Source organism: Gavialis gangeticus, unplaced genomic scaffold (genome assembly GCF_001723915.1).
Source record: "Gavialis gangeticus isolate Ggan-Ray unplaced genomic scaffold, GavGan_comp1, whole genome shotgun sequence".
NCBI lineage: Eukaryota > Metazoa > Chordata > Crocodylia > Gavialidae > Gavialis > Gavialis gangeticus.
Window position 1 is genome coordinate 129672819 of NW_017729032.1, and position 17146 is coordinate 129689964.

Genomic DNA, 17146 nt, shown 5'->3' on the forward strand with positions numbered 1-17146 from the left:
TTAAATGATTAGGGGCCTACTTAAATCATGGTTTAGTGATTTTTTTTTTTTTTTTTTTTAATGAACTGCAAGAAATAGTGACTGCTGTGAAAAATGGTGTTATCCATGATTTCCTGCAAATCACCTGCCTAAAAACGCTAACTGGAATACAAAGAAATTACGGCAATTGCTGCAGCCATAGAGTACATGATTTGAGTGACAGCTGCTGAAAGGCTGAGCTAGCGACATAGATTAAGTGAAGGTACCAGTCAGGAAAGCAAAGGTGTTTCAGCACCATCTTTTAAGAAACTAAATGCAATGGTACAGTCTGAAGATGAGTGAAAAGAAATCCAAAAAAGCAAAATACTTTTCAGTTCAGAATTGTATAACACAGTTCCATGTTCAGATGGTGGTAAATTGTTTTGTTCACCTTGCAACATGACTCTGCACATGTTGAGGAAAAACAGCACTGATCAGCATTTTAGAGTCTGAATTACATACAAAATGAAAGGCTTCTACTGAAAGCAGTTTAACAAGAAGAAAAGCTACATTTGAGTTAGTGGAGGCATTCATGGCTGTCAACATACCCTTGGAGAAAATTGATAACCTAAAATCAAGGGACTACTTGAAGCACGGGCCGAATGCTTGCAGTTTGCCATATGCAAACAAGCTTGCCAGGATTATCTGCCAGCGGTAATTGCTTCGCGTGTTCAGTCTACAAAATCTGGGTTGGCGGAATGCAAATCCATTTTGAGTGTAGCAGATGAAGCAACAGATGCCCAGCATAACTTGTATTTGTACTTGAGCTGGACAGACTGTGACCTACCTGTTTTTCTTACAAATATGAGTTGAACCAGCTCTGTTTTATTTTTCAACTGTAGCACAAGCTGTAATGAGGGCTGTTGTAAACTATGGCTTAGAATTTAACATAATTTTAGCATTTCTATCTGACAATGCAATGTATGCAAAGCTTCCTTTGGTTGGGGGAGCTCCTAGTGGCAGCCTATAAGTATATAAGGGAGTGTACCAAAATCTGGGAGAACAGTTGTTCACCAGGGCTCCCCATGGGATAACAAGGTCTAATGGCCACAAACTTCTGGAATACTGATTTAGACTGGACATAAGGAAAAACTCCTTTACAGTCAGTGTCCTGGGTCTGGAAGAGACTCCCCCAAGAGGTGGTGCAAGCACTTTCTCTGGACTCATTCAAAAGGCGTTTGGATGCATATCTTGCTGGGATCACTTGACCCCAGCAGACTTCCTGCCTATGACAGGGGGTTGGACTCAATCTCGTGAGGTGCCTTCCAGCCCCTAATGTCTATGAAATCTATAGTGTACACCATGGAATGATGCCCAATGTAATTCATGCTACTTGCAATACATAGATGCCTTCTTTAGTGAGTTGCATCTGGCGCGCATGTTTTCCTGATGTGGTTAGATTGATTTCCTCTTTTAAAAAAGCATTCAAACATTGCCCAAGCCGTTAGCTTTGATTTGCAGTCCATCACCAATCAAAATGGGGATCTAAATGCAGCTGTGTCACTTCCACCAGAACCAGTGCTTACAAGGTGAAATTCTTTGTATAATATAGTTTGTTACCATGCAAATAATGGTAAATACTTCCAAAAATTCATGTTTGATGAGATTTGAAATCACACTGGGAACACAGCGTACACTTAAACTACACAATCTCTTAAGACAGAGTGACATTGAAGATCAAGCTAAGTTTGTGGCTGAAAATGCCATCTGATTCATGGAGCTTCTAACATAGTTTAAAAGTCAACAGGCTTTGATTCGCGCAACAAGTTGATGGATTTGTTATATTGAATCAAAGACCTGGCATCACAACAACTTTCAAACTGTCACTGTGAGAACTGTTCCAGACCATAGCTGTGAAGTTGAATCAGTACTACAAGTATGATTGGTTGAATCAGTACTACAAGTATGATTGGTTATTACCACTTTGGTTTAAATAACCAGCTGCCTCTTTTAGGGCTGTTCCCATTTTTTGACCCAAATGAGTCGCCTTTTCTGAGTTTTGACCCTCAGCTACTGAAATCAATGCATGGATGGCAGACAGAGCATGATAATGAACATGCTCCTTATGTGAACTTTGTCAAAGAGTACCAGATGCCTTTGTGACTTCGCAGGCTTCTGTTTCTGATTGGTTTCCATGTTTCTACGACTTGGCAAAACGCTGCCGTACAATTCCAATCAATTCAGTGGATGCAAAACATGTGATCTCTGTGTACAGATAGGTGTTAACACTGCAGAGACGGAGGTTGTCAGCTGCAATGCTGCTGAATGCTGCATTTAACAACTAACATGAATACTTTCTATCAAGGTTAGCATTATTTAGTATTTCTAATAGGGTGCACCGATAGATATTTGTTGGGCTGATACCAATGGCTGACTTTTAAGGAGCCATATCAGCCGATAACCATCCAATTCTGGTATGCAGCTGAGCGGCTTGGAGAGACCAGTGTTAAGCTGGTAAGTCTGGTGTGGGGGGAAGGAAGGGGCATGGTGGGGGGCCTGATTTTTTGCCTCTTGGCCAGCCAACAGCAAGGGACAGGGCCTCTGTGAAATGCCTATGAAATCAGCTCTGCACATCACAAAAAACTGTGTCTAGCCACAGTTGAAGTAGGTCCCTATAAATGATCATTGCTGTACTTTTAGGAACAGACTGACAAGGAAACTCTTAATGTAGAAGTTGTTTATGTTCATATTTATGGGCAGACAAACAAGAAAATACATTAAATGCCTCACCGTGATGTGGCCAAGTCATCCTTGAAAAGTTCCATGAAACAAGTTCAGTTGTCTAGCTTTTCAGAAATAATATCAACATCTGTCCCTTTGGAAACGCATGCATGATGGTTGGTGGTGTTTTTCAAAATGTTTTTTCTTATTTTTTTCTTTTAAAAACTTGTAAAGCCTCTCTACTTCACCATACAAACACATTTTAAGAAAATGCCTTTGAAAGAGAAACAGCTGAAGGTTTGAACATTTAAAAAATCCCTACTGACCATGTTGTTTTAAAAAGAAAATATGTTTACTTAAGACATAACCTTAGATTGATTTGTATAAAGCTTTTAAGACTATTTAACAAAACAAAATGTGTGTTACTTAGTATTTGTGCCTATTTACTGAGACGGTGGGAGGGAGAAGAGTGTGCCCTTTGAGTCCAGCTAAGCGCCATGCTCCCCATAAGCTCAGCATGGTATGAAAGAAAACTTTGATGCCAGGACCGTGGAGTTTTATCAGCAGTGGCCTAGATCTCTGACTCCAGTGGCATTTTCTGGCAGTTGGGAAAAGCCAAAGCAAATGGCCATATGTCCTTACTTAGGACATCGTCCCTGCATTTAGGAAGCAGGAGGAATAGGAGTGTTCCCAACAGATATGATCTCTAAGAATTCTGCAGGGTGGGTTTGCATTGCTTGAGTAGTTCAGAGCAACTGTAATGCAACAGAGGACCCTAAGAAGTGCCATACTGGGTTAGACCAGTAGTCCATGTAGCCCAGTATGCTAGACAGTTTCATGTTCATCAATTTCATTAGATGCTCACTAGTTATACTATTCTGGGACTTGGTGAATAACAGTTCCCTGTTCAGTTTGTCCACATCCTTTGTGATTTTAGAAGGATCATATTACCCTTCACCTTTCTCTTTTTCAAACTAAAGAGAATTTATATGTGCATTTATATGTGAGCATACTATAAAGGTCTTGGCTTGCAGATACTGTGCTGAAAGCAGTAAGTGTTTAGATTTTTTTTTTAAAGATGGATTGAATACATACCAAATATGTATATAGGCTTGGAGAGTTGCTTAGCTAATATGCATTTATTTTTTAACTCTTTAAGGTACTGTAGCCTCTCAAGATAGGTTTAGAGTGTCAGCCATTATTAACGAAGCCTAGATTTTCTTTCTTTTAAACCAGAGCAAGCTTTTTTGTTTTGGGTTCTCAGTTTTCCAGAGCGGTGTGTGTAGTGATGGATGAATGAGCTTACACTATTTTTTCTCTCTTATGTGAATCAGTTTCTAAATATGTTACTAAATTGGCTTTACCATTGTTTTTCACCCCTCTATTGCTTTTGCAACATCTCTGTTGCTGTAGAACATATTTAAGTCCATGTTCCGTTGAAGCATCACTCATTGTCATCATCTGTTGTGGCATTATCTGGAGTGGTATGTGTTGACCAAGGTAGTAGGTATCTTCAGTAGTATTTCAGATCTTCTAGTTCGACCATTGATTCTCAACTAGTGTGCCACAAGATGCCTTGAGATCCTTCAAGGGCGCTGCATGGTGCCATATTAGCATCGTTACATGTGCAAACATGATTCGCAAAATAAACTCAGGAATTTCAAATAGGAAATCATAGTATTAAAAAGTTCTGGCCTGTTGTCATCTTTTTGTGTTCTTTGCAACAGAAGAACTGCTTTATTTTATGTAGTCAAAGAATACAAGCGAAAACTAAGAACTAGAACAGGGGTGGGCAAAATACGGCCCGTGGGCCAGATCCGGTCCATGAGGCCGTTCTATTCGGCCTGCAGGGCCCCTAAAAAAAAATGTAGAAAATTAATATTTCTCTGCCCTTTGGGTCCTGTCAAACATGACAGGAACCAAGGGCAATAGGACCCAGGGGAAGCCCGGTGGGCTCCAACAACAGCGGGGCCTGGCCAGCCCCACCCCCCAGCCAGAAGCCCCTGCTGTGGTTTCTGGGTTGGGAGCACATGGCTGTCCCAGCGCGGGAAGCTCAGGTAAGTGTGTGTTGGGGGGTGCCCTGGGCAAGGAAGGAGTGCATGGCGAGGGGGGGAAGCAGCCCCTCCCCACCCACGCCTGGTGCCCTGTGCTTCAGCTGCTTGCAGCCCACGTGGGGCTGCCTGTGCCTGCTCCGGACAGCCCCATGCAGGCTGTGAGCGCCTGCAGCATGGGGCAGGGGAGGGGCCGCTTCCCCCCCGCGCTCAGCTTTTCCCTGGACTCCTTCCCTGCACGGAGAAAAGTTGCCCTTTGCCCACCCCATGGACAGTGCCCTGTGCTGCAGGTGCTCGCAGCCCATGCGGGGCTGTCTGGAGCAGGCACAGGCAGCCCCAGGCAGGCTGCGCGTGGCTGCAGTGTGGGGCACCAGGCATGGGGCAGGTGAGGGGTTGCTTTCTACCCCCCAGGCAGTGGGGTGGGTTACAAGCTGGTGCTGAGCGTGGGGAGAAGTGGCCCCTTGCCCGCCCCATGGCCAGCACCCCACGCTGTAGCCCACATGAGGCTGCCTGTGCCTGCTCCAGACAGCCCTGCAGAGGTTGCGACCGCCTGCAGCGCAGGGCGCCAGCCATGGGCCAGGTGAGGGGCTGCTTTTCCCCACGCTCAGCACCAGCTTCTTCCCTGCTGGCGAGTGGGGGGTCAGGGCTGTGCACTGCCCCCCGCCTGTACCACAGGGCTGGGGGTCACTGAGTGTGAGTGGGCGGGGAGCCAGTGGGAGCACAGGGTCTGCACCGGTGTCCCAGGGCTGGTGCCAGTGGGGCCCAGAGCAGGGTGGCAAGAGCGTAGGATCCCAGCTGGCAGGGGCTTTATGGAGCTGGGCCAGCTCCCCCCTCCCTGCTGGTGCAGCCCAGCCTGGCTCCACAGACCCCTGCCAGCCTGTGCCCCGCTCTGGGCCCCAGTGGTGCTGGCCCTGGGCCATTGGTCCCAAGACATTAGGACGTTGGTCCCAAGATGGTGACCAAGGGGTGGGGCACCTGTCAAGGGGCGGGGCTACCCATGTGGCCCTCCACAGCCTGCCAAAACTGGGTAAGCAGCCCTCCGCCCAAATAATCGCCTGCCCCTGAACTAGAATGTTCTAAGAGGTGTCCTGAGTCTAAAAAGAGGTACTTGAATCTATTGAGGAGTGCCTTGAGTCTGAATATGTTGAAAATCACTGGGATAATAAACCTTTGTCCCTCAAAGATTATTTCAAATTTAACACTTGAAGGAGAATTATGGTGGACTCCAGTTGTATTTAAGAGCTTTTATGCCAGTATCCTTGCACTTGGTTATGGTTATGCTTGGATTTTTTTGATGGAACATAAATGATGGCACAATTTAACAGGATTTTAATGTAAAACTTCTATTTATGGTTCACAGGCTTTAAATTGCAACTCCTTTTATAGGACAGCAGCAAGATGTCTGTCCCATGTATGCATCTCTAGAAATGGTTTGTGTGTTGTTTCGTGTAGGTCTTCCTGGCCCTTTTAGCTTTGAGGTGTGAGTTTTTTTTCTTTCTCCGTACATATGGAGGCTTCTCTAGGGAACTTTCAAAGTTTACATGTTTTCTAGGAACCATTTCAAGTGTAACAGAACTTTAACAGCAGTTAGGAGTAGGTGTATCACAGCTCTTACAGCCTGAATTACTTCTGCAAATGTTTAGAAGCGTTAGCGTAGAGGTCTAGGGAACTTTGCCATTCACAGTGCAAGCTTATAATAAATGTGGGTGCATTGTGAGTTTTGTGGCCACTGATACCAGGCTATTTTCAATCTAGCCACAGAAAAAAGCCTATAGCCATGATCAAACACAAGTGCACAGCTGCAGACCAGTTAAAAATGGCCGATCAGAAGAAAATCTGAACCCTTATTGCATGAGGAGTCAGATGAAGATGTTTCAAAACAGAGCGTCTTCTGTAACTTGTGTCTGCGCTGATGTTGTTCATGGTGTCAGATTCCCCCTCTTCCCCTCCCCTCCATCTGATAGAGTCAACCAGGTCTGCCAAAAACAGCTGCCAAACCCATATGCTGTCAATAACTCCCTACCAATCTGTTCAATATAAAGCCCATCAGAATTTTATCTAAACCTTTTTTGCTCTGGTAACAGTTTGGGTGATGTCAGAGGCAGGCACAAATAGTTCACAAGGACAGTATGCATTAGCTTAGCAAAGTTGGACTGGAAGATTATGGCAGCCTGATAGCCAGTAGAGATGCTGTTTTGGGCAAGTTGGTTGCATTTGAGATAAGAAAGAGAATTAGTTTTACTGAAAGAAAGATCATGCAGAAGTATCTATGCTGAAATTGATTTGAGGTAAAGATGTTAAATTAAAAAATACTTGATTTGTTTTACAAGAGGGAGAGGCCCCATACACTTTGAATAACCATCCAAACTTTCTGAATACTTCAAATACCAGGTCTGAAATACAGAGAACTACTTGCAATTAATTTATAAAAATGTATGCAATAAATTATTCTACCAGTAGGTGGAGTAAAGTCACTAATAGGCTACGGTACTGACAAACCCATAACCTGATATTTTAAGTGTTCTTGATGTTACCGTAAGAAACATAAAGTCACATCATCATGTTCAGTGTTATTTAATCTATCTATTTATCTGAGGCTGGTGATTTAAGGATGTTCACCAATTAGTACTGAAGATATTATGTCAGGTGGCTTACTTGATATCAGATGTCACTTTTGAAATAGACTTTACAGGCTTTTAAAATACGTTCCGACTTTTTGGTAGCAATAACTGTAGTTTCCTCGTTCACTCACTATTATGGAATATGAGACCTAACACTATCTCCTGGAATGACCTCCCTTAATTACATCATTGTTCATTATATTTTTTTAAAGTTCTTCAGGCAATTCTTAATCTATATTACTATAGCTATCTAAGTCAAGTTATTTTACATTGTTATTAACATTTTGAGGCTATGCAAAGCACTTAAGTAAAACCCAGTAACATCACAGCTGCATTCCCATCATTCAATAATATAATAATCTGAAGCAAGGCATTGTTTGCTAACCTGCTTTGTCATGTCCTAGTCCAGATGCAACTTCTAATTTTAATGTTAGCTAATACTGGAAAACAGTTTAGTATTTTACTCTTCTATCATGTCATGATTAAAATCTTTATTACATTACAATTTTTCCATAAGACTTAATTTGACACATACATGTGCATATTCTAAAGCATGAGGTTTCTTTATGCTAACCTAAAATTTCTTAGCTTGTATGTTTGTCTAGTACTTCACATTCTAATAGTTTCTGAAGTGCTTATTGATTTATTAGCTTTATTTAACCTTTATTCTATTGTTAATGTTCCCAAAGGCAAGGCAGGTATTTCCCTTCTACCAATAGTGATTGGCACATCGTTTTGCCTTATTTTTTTATCAGTTTTATCCACTGGAAAAACCTAACCTAATCTCTTAGAAAGTCCCAGCATTTTTATTTGGCCAGAGCAAAGGTGTTTCGTAAAATGCTTTGTTTTTTTGCCACAAAAACTCTAGGAAGCCCAGTTACGAAAGAAATGCTGTCAAGTGGCTTTCCTCCTGCCTTAATCACTGATGTTCAATAGCCATTCAAAACTTGCAGGGTCAGGTAAGAGCTTTCTTAATAGAGCAGTGACATTGCTAGGTAGCTTCCAGTATGTTTATATTTGCTGAGAGCTCAAATACATCTACCATTTTATACTTTTATTTGTGGTTTTGTCATCTTTTCCAAAAGGGATCATACAATTTTTTTTTTTAAGTTTAATCAAATGACAGAACAACCGAACAGTTGTTCAGGAGTGTTTGCTAATGTGTTTTTGCTTTAGAAAAATATCCAACCTTGGATTGAAAATGCAGCATACAACAACATTTTTTCCAATAGCAATATTTGGAAAATATGTCTGTGAATGGTGCTGTATGCTCATTGTTGCATATTGGTGTATACTTAAAGCATTTAGAGCCTATGATGCCTTAAGTGAGTACTTCCACAGAAAAATAACTAGTTATTTGGTCACTGAAGTATAGTGCAAATGACTCTCTTGAATGTTTGCTGAATAGAATTACAAGACAGTGCTCCACACTTTAGAGTTTTATCTTTACATTCTTGTTTACTCAGCCTTTCAGGCTGTTATTTCAGTTCAGTCACTTAAGGGCTAATCCTGCAAAGACCTGTGTACATTTGTTTCATTCGAACTCTGCATGGAGCTCAAGTTAGGTCAGCTCTTATCTTTGAAGGGTATGGGAGAATGAGTATTCAAAGAGGCTTTTGTGGGGGTGGGGTTATTCTTTACGCATTTCTGATAGTGGAGCAAAATATTGTTTGGATATTTTTGTTAGCTGTACTTTAATCAGATGTTCATATAAGTTGTCTTAGTTGTGAAAATTCGATTTGATTAGCGATTGCGAAGAGGGAAGAAAAATATTGCTCTGGAAGAGGGGCTAGAACTTGCAGTATAAATTGAAGTATCAAGGCTTTGTATTACCTTAAAAATAATAATTTGAACCTTTTGGACACATTCCCCTATTTTTGCCAGTGTCTTGTTTTCACAAGAAATAAAAAATAGGATATCAACTGTGGCTTTTAGAAGACTGTACCAGAGATAAAATGTCTTAGTTTAGCATTCATACTAATTGCTGTGACTATTAAAGGACCTTCCAAAACCTTCAGCAGAGGTTCATGGTTAGGCTGCTAAGGAACCACATTTATTTCACTGGCATCTCTGGGGTGGAGAAATGTGCTCATCTACATATTTTAGTCACAGTGTGGCTAATGGTATTGTAAGCTCGTTGTTCTAAATATATTTTAACTCTAATAATCAGCACCAAGTGTGGTTCTAAATATTAACAAACAAATTCTCAGGATTAATGAATTAAGCAAAAACATGCTTACTTGTCTTCATTGCTTGTTATACTTATATGTACGGTACTGTATGTGTACATACCATCCACTGTCTTTTTGTTCATGTTTTGTTGTGAAGTGACATTGTGATTTACTGGGATATATGTCCCACAAACAGATATCACTTCTGTTTCTGTGGGATAAAAAATGTAGATTGTTCGTGAATTTCATATGGAGTGCAGTTGAAGTTCAGTTGAACGTGTGATTGCTGCTACAGTTTGAGTAGTTGAGATTTTTTTGAATCTACCTAAATTGTTTTGAAGTCAAATGTGTTCATGATGGTGTCAAGAAACAGTTGCTTTCATTTTAGAGCTTTAATACAAGTTCAGTAACTGCTTTCATTCATCTGTTTGTTAGAAAGATGAATGCATGCCAATCATAAACATTTCATTTTGACTTTTTCAAATTGTTTATCATCTTAACAGTGCTACTATTATGTGGTAAGCCTTAATAAGACTTAAATATTGCAGTAACATAGATTTCTAACTTTATTTTATTTGCTTGCATACTGTAGGTTTTAACATTTGCCTATAAGCATGCATTGGTCAATAAAATGTATGGGAGAGGTCTTAAATTTGCAACTAAACTTGCAGAAGAAAAGCCAACTAAAGAAAATTTGAAAAACTGCATACAGGTAAGAGCAATTCAGTAATTCTTTGTTAAATAGATGGTTCTGAAAAAAAAACAGCTTCTTAAGACACTTGAATTCTTGATGCCTTTAAACTATTAAGTTGGAGAAAAATCATTTAGATTCTGGATCAAGTAGCTGCTGATAGATGTTTAATCCAAAAGTATTCAAATCTGAAATCCTTCCCTGGATTCAATAGAAGTTTGCATCTCAAGTTCTAATTGGGCTTATTGAATTCATTGCCACCTACTAGCCAGGTAGATTAATCCACTAGCTGAGAGATCTCAAAGAAATTTGAGTGGGAGAATCTGTGAGGTCCTGAGAAGGCATCTGCTAGGATTTTTACCTGGGTACACTTTCTGACTTCTCATGGGAGCTCTGGTCTTCTGTATTGGTCTCTCAGTTCTCCCGTTCAGGTGCTGGAAGGGGAAAATTGTCTTCACTTCACTTGCTCATTCTGAAATAATCACCTTCTGTTAGTTCTTGGATGGGGACACAGAGCTTGCGGTTAACAATTTCACTGCTGCCTCTTCTGAAAGGGTTTCCTAGCAGTAGCATGCAGTTCCTCCTTAAGAGTCAGGTTGCTCCTTGGAACAGGGATTAGAATGTCTGACTTCATTCCACTACTTGGCAAAGCTCCTGGGTCCCATTTTAAGACACTATTATCCTGTTAGTCATACCCCTAAATAGTAACCTGGTCATGCATTCAAGTCAATATATGGTGTGATATAAAAGTAAATGAACCACAAAATTATTCCATATATAATGTGCAACACCTCTGTGGCTCATTTATGCCGCGCCTTAAATTGAATGCATGGCATGTTGGCTCATAGCAGATCCCAATGCTCAGTTCAGTGTCAGGATCTGGCTTGGGGTAGCTCCATGGTCTGGGACACTGCTCAGCTAGGCTGAGATAGAACCAGTTCCTGGACCCTGTGCCTCCTCCCAACCCAGCTGGCTTGCACATGGTTTTCTGACACACCTGTTGCCCAGGGAACCTTAAATCAAGGCATCTCTTCCTAATCCTGAGCTGTCCTGTTCAGGTGTACCAGGGATGTCAAAAAACCACATGTGCAGCCCAGCTTTTAAAGGTGCCAGTCAGTGTGATGGAGCCACAGGATTGGGGAGAGGTTCCCAGATCCTGGAGACCTATTTAAACCATGTGCACAAACCATCTGAGCTGCACACCTAGTTCTTCCTCATCTGGGTGTACAGGGAGCCTGGGATTAGGTTATGGCAGCCTAGTACCACATGTAGTACCACAGTGCATCCCACAAAATCTGGCAACACCAACACTACAAGCAGTGGCCTGTGCAGATTATTGGGAACGGACCATATAGAAAGGTTGGATTGGAGACTCAATGAAGAAGAATGGCAGCCTAAATCTGGGATTGCCATGCTCTAGACTTGTAGAAATCAAGTATGCAGCTCAAGTCCCAGATTTCACAGTGAGCTAGTTGTTGAGCACCCTGTTTTCAACTTGCTGGTTCTCTGTGCACTGGCAGGTAAATCATGATTGGGATGTAATCCCTGATCCCAAAATTATATGCCCAGCCTGGCATGTGTGGCATGACAAGAAGTGAATTTTTTGGGATCAGGTTGAGATCCCATCACACCTTTAACTGAGTGTCTGCCAGTGATCTTAGAGGCAAAAATTGTTAGAGCTACACACTGCAAGTTGCAGGTGTTCACTGTCTTAAGAAGTCAGGCAGCTTTGAATTTAGATGCCTAAATAAGTATTTCTGTGCCTAGGTATGGCTAGCACATAAAATACTTTTTCTCTCAATTTTAAGAAATGGGATTCATGTTTTAAGTTGGTGGTGCTCAACCAGATGAGCCAGGTGAGAGATGCAGGGCTCATCTGCAGACTGGATTGGGCCCTACACCCCACTGCATGCCATGTGCAGCATGCTAGGCCACATAGTGTAGCTCATCAGGCTCCCCACAGGCCTAGAAATTTGACAGCAGTGGAGCAATGCCATCACTTCCCTGCTCCCCAGTTTTCAGACCTATGGGGAATCCCATTGGCCAAATCTGACCTACAGGCTAGGGGTTGAGCATTCCTGTTTTAAGCAATTTGTGTCATTTCCCACTATCTGTAGATTAGCTTGTAATAAACTGCTATTCAGAAACACAGCAAGCTCATATGTAAGTTTAAAAAATGATTCTTTAAATCTGCATGTGAACTCAGTATAATTAACACCTGAAAAACTTATGGCCCTGATATTACACTTAGGACCTGTTAATCGTGCCACGAATACATGCATCCTGTCACACATCCAGGGAGTTATTAGCATGACAAAAGAAATCAGCCACAAATGTTCTATAAATATGTGGAACATTTTTGTGGCTGCTTTCCATTGTTCCTTAAATTGTACCAAGGGCAGGTAGGCCCTCTGGCCCTGGGAGCCCATCAGCTGATGGGCTCCCTCATGTTAGCAGCCTGACAGCCACATGGTGCATCCCTGTAATGGGACTGCACCACTGTTTTCAGCATGCTGAACATCAGCTGGGCAAGGGTGCTGAGTTGCAGCAAGCTACGGGGCTCCCTGCAACTCAGTGTGGTGCATGCCTTGCCCCACAACTCCTGTATTCTACTGTGCCTCTCTCAGGAGCTGCAGGGCAAGGTGAGCACTGTGCTGGGTTGGGGTGAGCTATGGGGTTCACTGTGACCTGGCATCTGAATGTGCCTTGCTTTCCACAGTCAGACAGCCAACCAGCCAGGCTTGCCTGTGCCCAGTTGGGCAACTGGGCTTGGTAGTGGGGAGGGGAGCAAACTTCTCAGGGAGGGGGAAGGTACCCTAGGCTCACCTGGGTGGGAAACTTCCTAACTCCCAACTGAGTTTCAAGCCTCCCTTTCAAATAATGGTGCAACTGAGATCAGTCCCCAGTCTCAACAGCCATGTATCCTGCCATGCACATGTGGTTTGGCAGGGTGCATAATGGTTGGGATCAGGGATCAGTTCCATCATGCCATTATTTTAATGTCTCAGTGGCCTTGGAAAATATATACTCAAAGAACTTTGGAGTCCTTGGGAGTTATATACCAATTCTATTTCTATTCCTGTAAACAGGAAATTAAACCCAGAGTTCATTTGGACAGCAGTAAACCTGGTATTGTTTTGTGCCCCAAATCTAAAACAGACTTTACAAGTATTCTGTATTATATATTTCAGTGATTCTGTCTATGTCCTTAGAGCAGCATGGCTACAACCAACAACCTTTCAGTGATTCTGGAACTTGATATAAACTTTTTGCACTTCTGATAGTGGCTCCCTTTGACACTGTTACCATTGGTCCATTTTCTAGTTTAAAGAGTTGAATTAGGAAAAAATGAAATGGGAATAAATGACAAAGTGAGGAAAGAATCCTAATTTTTCTGCTGCTTTTTTTTTTTTTAGCTAATGAAGCTACTTGGATGGACCCATTGTGCATCTTTTACTGAAAACTGGCTTCCTGTCATGTATCCACCTGATTATTGTGTGTTCTGAAATACCAATTGTTGTAAACATAAGAAATGATTTTATATCGACAGAATATAGAAAGATGAGTTTGTTATTAGAACGCATGTTTTCATTCGTTACTGAATGCTGATTATTAAATTGTGTGTCTGTCAGTAAAGGCACCCCGGTGTGGCTTAATACCTGTTAACCAGACTTCTGACGTCAGGGAGTTTCCTTTGCGTGCATCCTATTGCTGGCAATGGGTGTACTAGAAATGCCAGCGCCAAGGATTTGGAAAATGATTGGAAAAGGCTTTTTTTGCATGCATGTTAAATTCTTAATGGTTAATTTTAACTGCAAACATGTAAAAGTTCTGTATTTTTTACAGTGGACAGGGTTTTAACATGTTTAATCTTAATTTCATTTTCATTTTATGAAGGCCTTAAAGCTACATCAAGAGTAGCTAAATTTTTATTTATTAGATAAAAAATAACAAAACATCATTAACTGGTATTGTTTATAAAAGTTTACATTTGATTTTTTTTAAAAAAAAAACCTTTCAAACTGTCACAATGTTTATCTCAGAATTGCTGATGCAGAGGTGCTCTTGTAAATCTTCATCTTGGAGTAATTTCAGGCAAACTTTCAAAAATCTGTATGAAGTTGAATATCTGGATGGACTGATAATTGTATAAAAGTGCCAGACAGTTAAATCTTAATCAGGTATTGTAAAGCTATACATATATGTTTAATAATGTTAAAAATGTAAAACACAGCAGAATAAATGTGCAGAATTGAAGATCAAAAAACACCATGTGCACTCTGATGCTTTAAAGGAATTTTTATAATTAATAAAAAATAAATGACAATGCTGAAAATTGTCTTGGTTTCTCCAAGAGTACATAAATGAAACTTGTGAGAGAACAGCTTTGAAAACAATATAGAAATATGCAAACATTTAAAAAATGTAGCTATATCTAATAGTTCATACAGAGTTTTAAAGTAAATTTCTGATTGTGGTTTGTTACTAACCACTGCTAAAATGAAGTTAATGTGTTTGAGTAGATGATGCATATACATTTATGAGATAAATCAGATGTTGAGTTCTATCCTGTATCACTTTTGTTCTACAGCCTGACTTTTTCACATATATTGCAATGCAGAATACAGAACTGTAAGTTTTTTAAGTATTAATACGCAGCTAAGATTGTTCTAAACCTTGAAGTGCTACTGTTGAATCAATGCAGTTATTCCCTTCATTGTTTCCTCTCTAATTCTCCCTTGCTGTAACTTTAAACAGCTTGATGGTTGATTCTGGAAATTCTGCTAGTAGTTTTACGTTGAATATATTGCTAACCTTTTCCAAAAATTCATAATCAGCACTGAATCTAAATTTGTTTGCCCATAATAACACTGTCCCTGGCTGACAAAAATACACCATTGTTGTAAGCAGTGGCTCCAGAGCTGCATGGTGATAAACAACATCACTTGCCAAAATCAAATCATAATGGTAAGTTGGTCTAGGAAAATCTTCATTGAGGTCTTCTCCCCACACCAGTTTTCTCACTTCAGGCTTGTGTACGTTCAAGTTTTGTGTATTTCTTGAAATATTAAAATTGAGATTTTCAAGAACTTCAGGCAAATCAGTAGCTGTAACATAAGCTCCTAAAGAGAATATGAAAATTTTCAGTGCATGTGTGATTGTGTACATATTCTTTTAACCCCCTATAACCTTCCCTTAATTTACATTAATTGGTCATTAGTCACTCAGCTAATAATCTCCCCCACAGTCCCCACAATGGGGGACGTACTCCTTAAAGGACTTTCCTTGAAAGTGTTTGCAGTGACAGTGTTTAAACTACAGCATCATAGAACTAACCTAACCACCAACTCACGCGGGAAATACTGAACTGATCAGAATTTACTGACCTAGTACACTGGCCACAATGGAAACCAGGCCTGTTCCAGCACCAATTTCAAGAACTTTTTTGTCTCTGAGGTTGATCTCATGTTGATGTGATTCCAGGTATTGAGATAAAGCCAATGCCTAAAGACAGTTAACACCCATAAAATACATTAATTAGTTAATAACTGCACAGTAGTTCATTAAACAATTAAAAATATTTTTGTTAAAAAAAAAACTTAACCTCCACCAAAAGGAAAGCTGTTTCCCTTTAAAATATACATGTCTTTTTTGCCTTCATTTAACTTCTAAGTAATTTTAGAACTGAATGCAATCAGTCTGGGCAAGGAGAGTTTTCTTTCTAAGTACAAAAGCAACATTGTGAAGATAAATTGTTTTTTGTTTTGAAGGTAAAACAAGGCTTTGAGTTGCAAAAAAAGTTCTAATTGCCAATCAAACGTGCTGCAGAGGAACATTATGAAACTATGGCTGCTCTAGAGATTCTGATCTAAATTTGACCTTCATCAATCAGAGATAAGGTGAACCTAGTTGGGTAATTTGTGCTGCAGTACAGGAGGAAGGGCAGTAACCTATGACACCTTTTCAGTACAGTATTTAAGAACTGCTTTCTTAGCAATCTCAGGAGATGCTAAAATTTAGATCTGCAAGACCAAACAGTACCTTTTAGACCATCTATCTGGGCCCACGTTAAATCTCTAACTAGGATTATCCCCTGCGCTATGTATGCATCATCTAGATTTTTCTTGGGAGTTCTCATCCATATGCGGATATCTGATTTATTGCAAGATCCAACAAGGATCATGAGGTTGAAGGCACATACTTTTCCTTTTTTTATACTGTTTTGAGATGAAACCTGATGCTTCCTGTGATCTGTTATGATCACTAGATGGATCAGATTCCTGAACAGAATGCCAATTCTTGTCCGTCTTCACTGTAAATTGTGAAAACAAGTGTGAAATGTTTATCATTTCTCCATCGGTTCTGAACCTCCCCCCTCCCCTCCCCATGAAGGCTGCTTTCCAAAGTACAATACTATCATTATTAATGAGCTCTGTTTATAATAAACCCATATTTCAAACAATCCAAGTGGCAGAAACTTGTTTTTATGTAATTGATGCAGCAAATTGACTAATATTGCAGTAAACATCCTCTTTTTAATGCACCTTTTTCCCAGTCTTATGGAGAATTGTTATGATGAGGTTGTACTGTACTTTTTAAAATCTTAGCACAAGAGAAGCCAAGGGCCAAGCAAGGCTTCTGCAAGTACAGTCTTTAAAAATACTAAATCTATATATCTCTTCCCATACTTTCAGTTCTGAAGAGAAATCTAAAGATGATTTTTCATTAACTTCTTAATTTAAATTGCTAAATTTAAATTTCTTTATTTAGATTCAGAGATCACTATCCTGTTCAGATGGGAAAGATTGCCTAGGAGTTTGTACCCAGAATCAAATGAGCAAGATCAAGTCTCTACAGAATAGCCAGTTTGTATTTAGCAAATGAGGGCAAGTAACACCACCTTTCTCTCACATACAGAAAACAATGAAAATA

At 40.4% G+C, this 17146-nt stretch overlaps 2 protein-coding genes across 4 annotated transcripts in view; one reads left to right on the forward strand and one right to left on the reverse strand.

Annotated features, from left to right (window-relative positions):
- The window catches only part of TPP2 (tripeptidyl peptidase 2), a 97702-nt gene extending 83153 nt beyond the window's left edge, over positions 1–14549 (forward strand). For 2 of the 3 annotated variants that reach the window (XM_019524788.1, XM_019524789.1), the window contains 2 exons: positions 10115–10234; positions 13630–14549. In XM_019524788.1, coding sequence (XP_019380333.1) covers positions 10115–10234; positions 13630–13719 — 210 coding nt within the window. In that variant the 3' untranslated portion in view covers positions 13720–14549. Of the gene's footprint in view, positions 1–10114; positions 10235–13404; positions 13556–13629 lie in introns of those variants that run through there. The other variant, XM_019524790.1, reaches the window with a different exon arrangement.
- The window catches only part of METTL21C (methyltransferase like 21C), a 21346-nt gene continuing 18419 nt past the window's right edge, over positions 14220–17146 (reverse strand). The window contains exons 4-5 of the mRNA XM_019524792.1: positions 15601–15718; positions 14220–15336 (exon numbers count right to left, since the gene is read on the reverse strand). Coding sequence (XP_019380337.1) covers positions 14942–15336; positions 15601–15718 — 513 coding nt within the window. The 3' untranslated portion in view covers positions 14220–14941. The remainder of the gene's footprint in view (positions 15337–15600; positions 15719–17146) is intronic.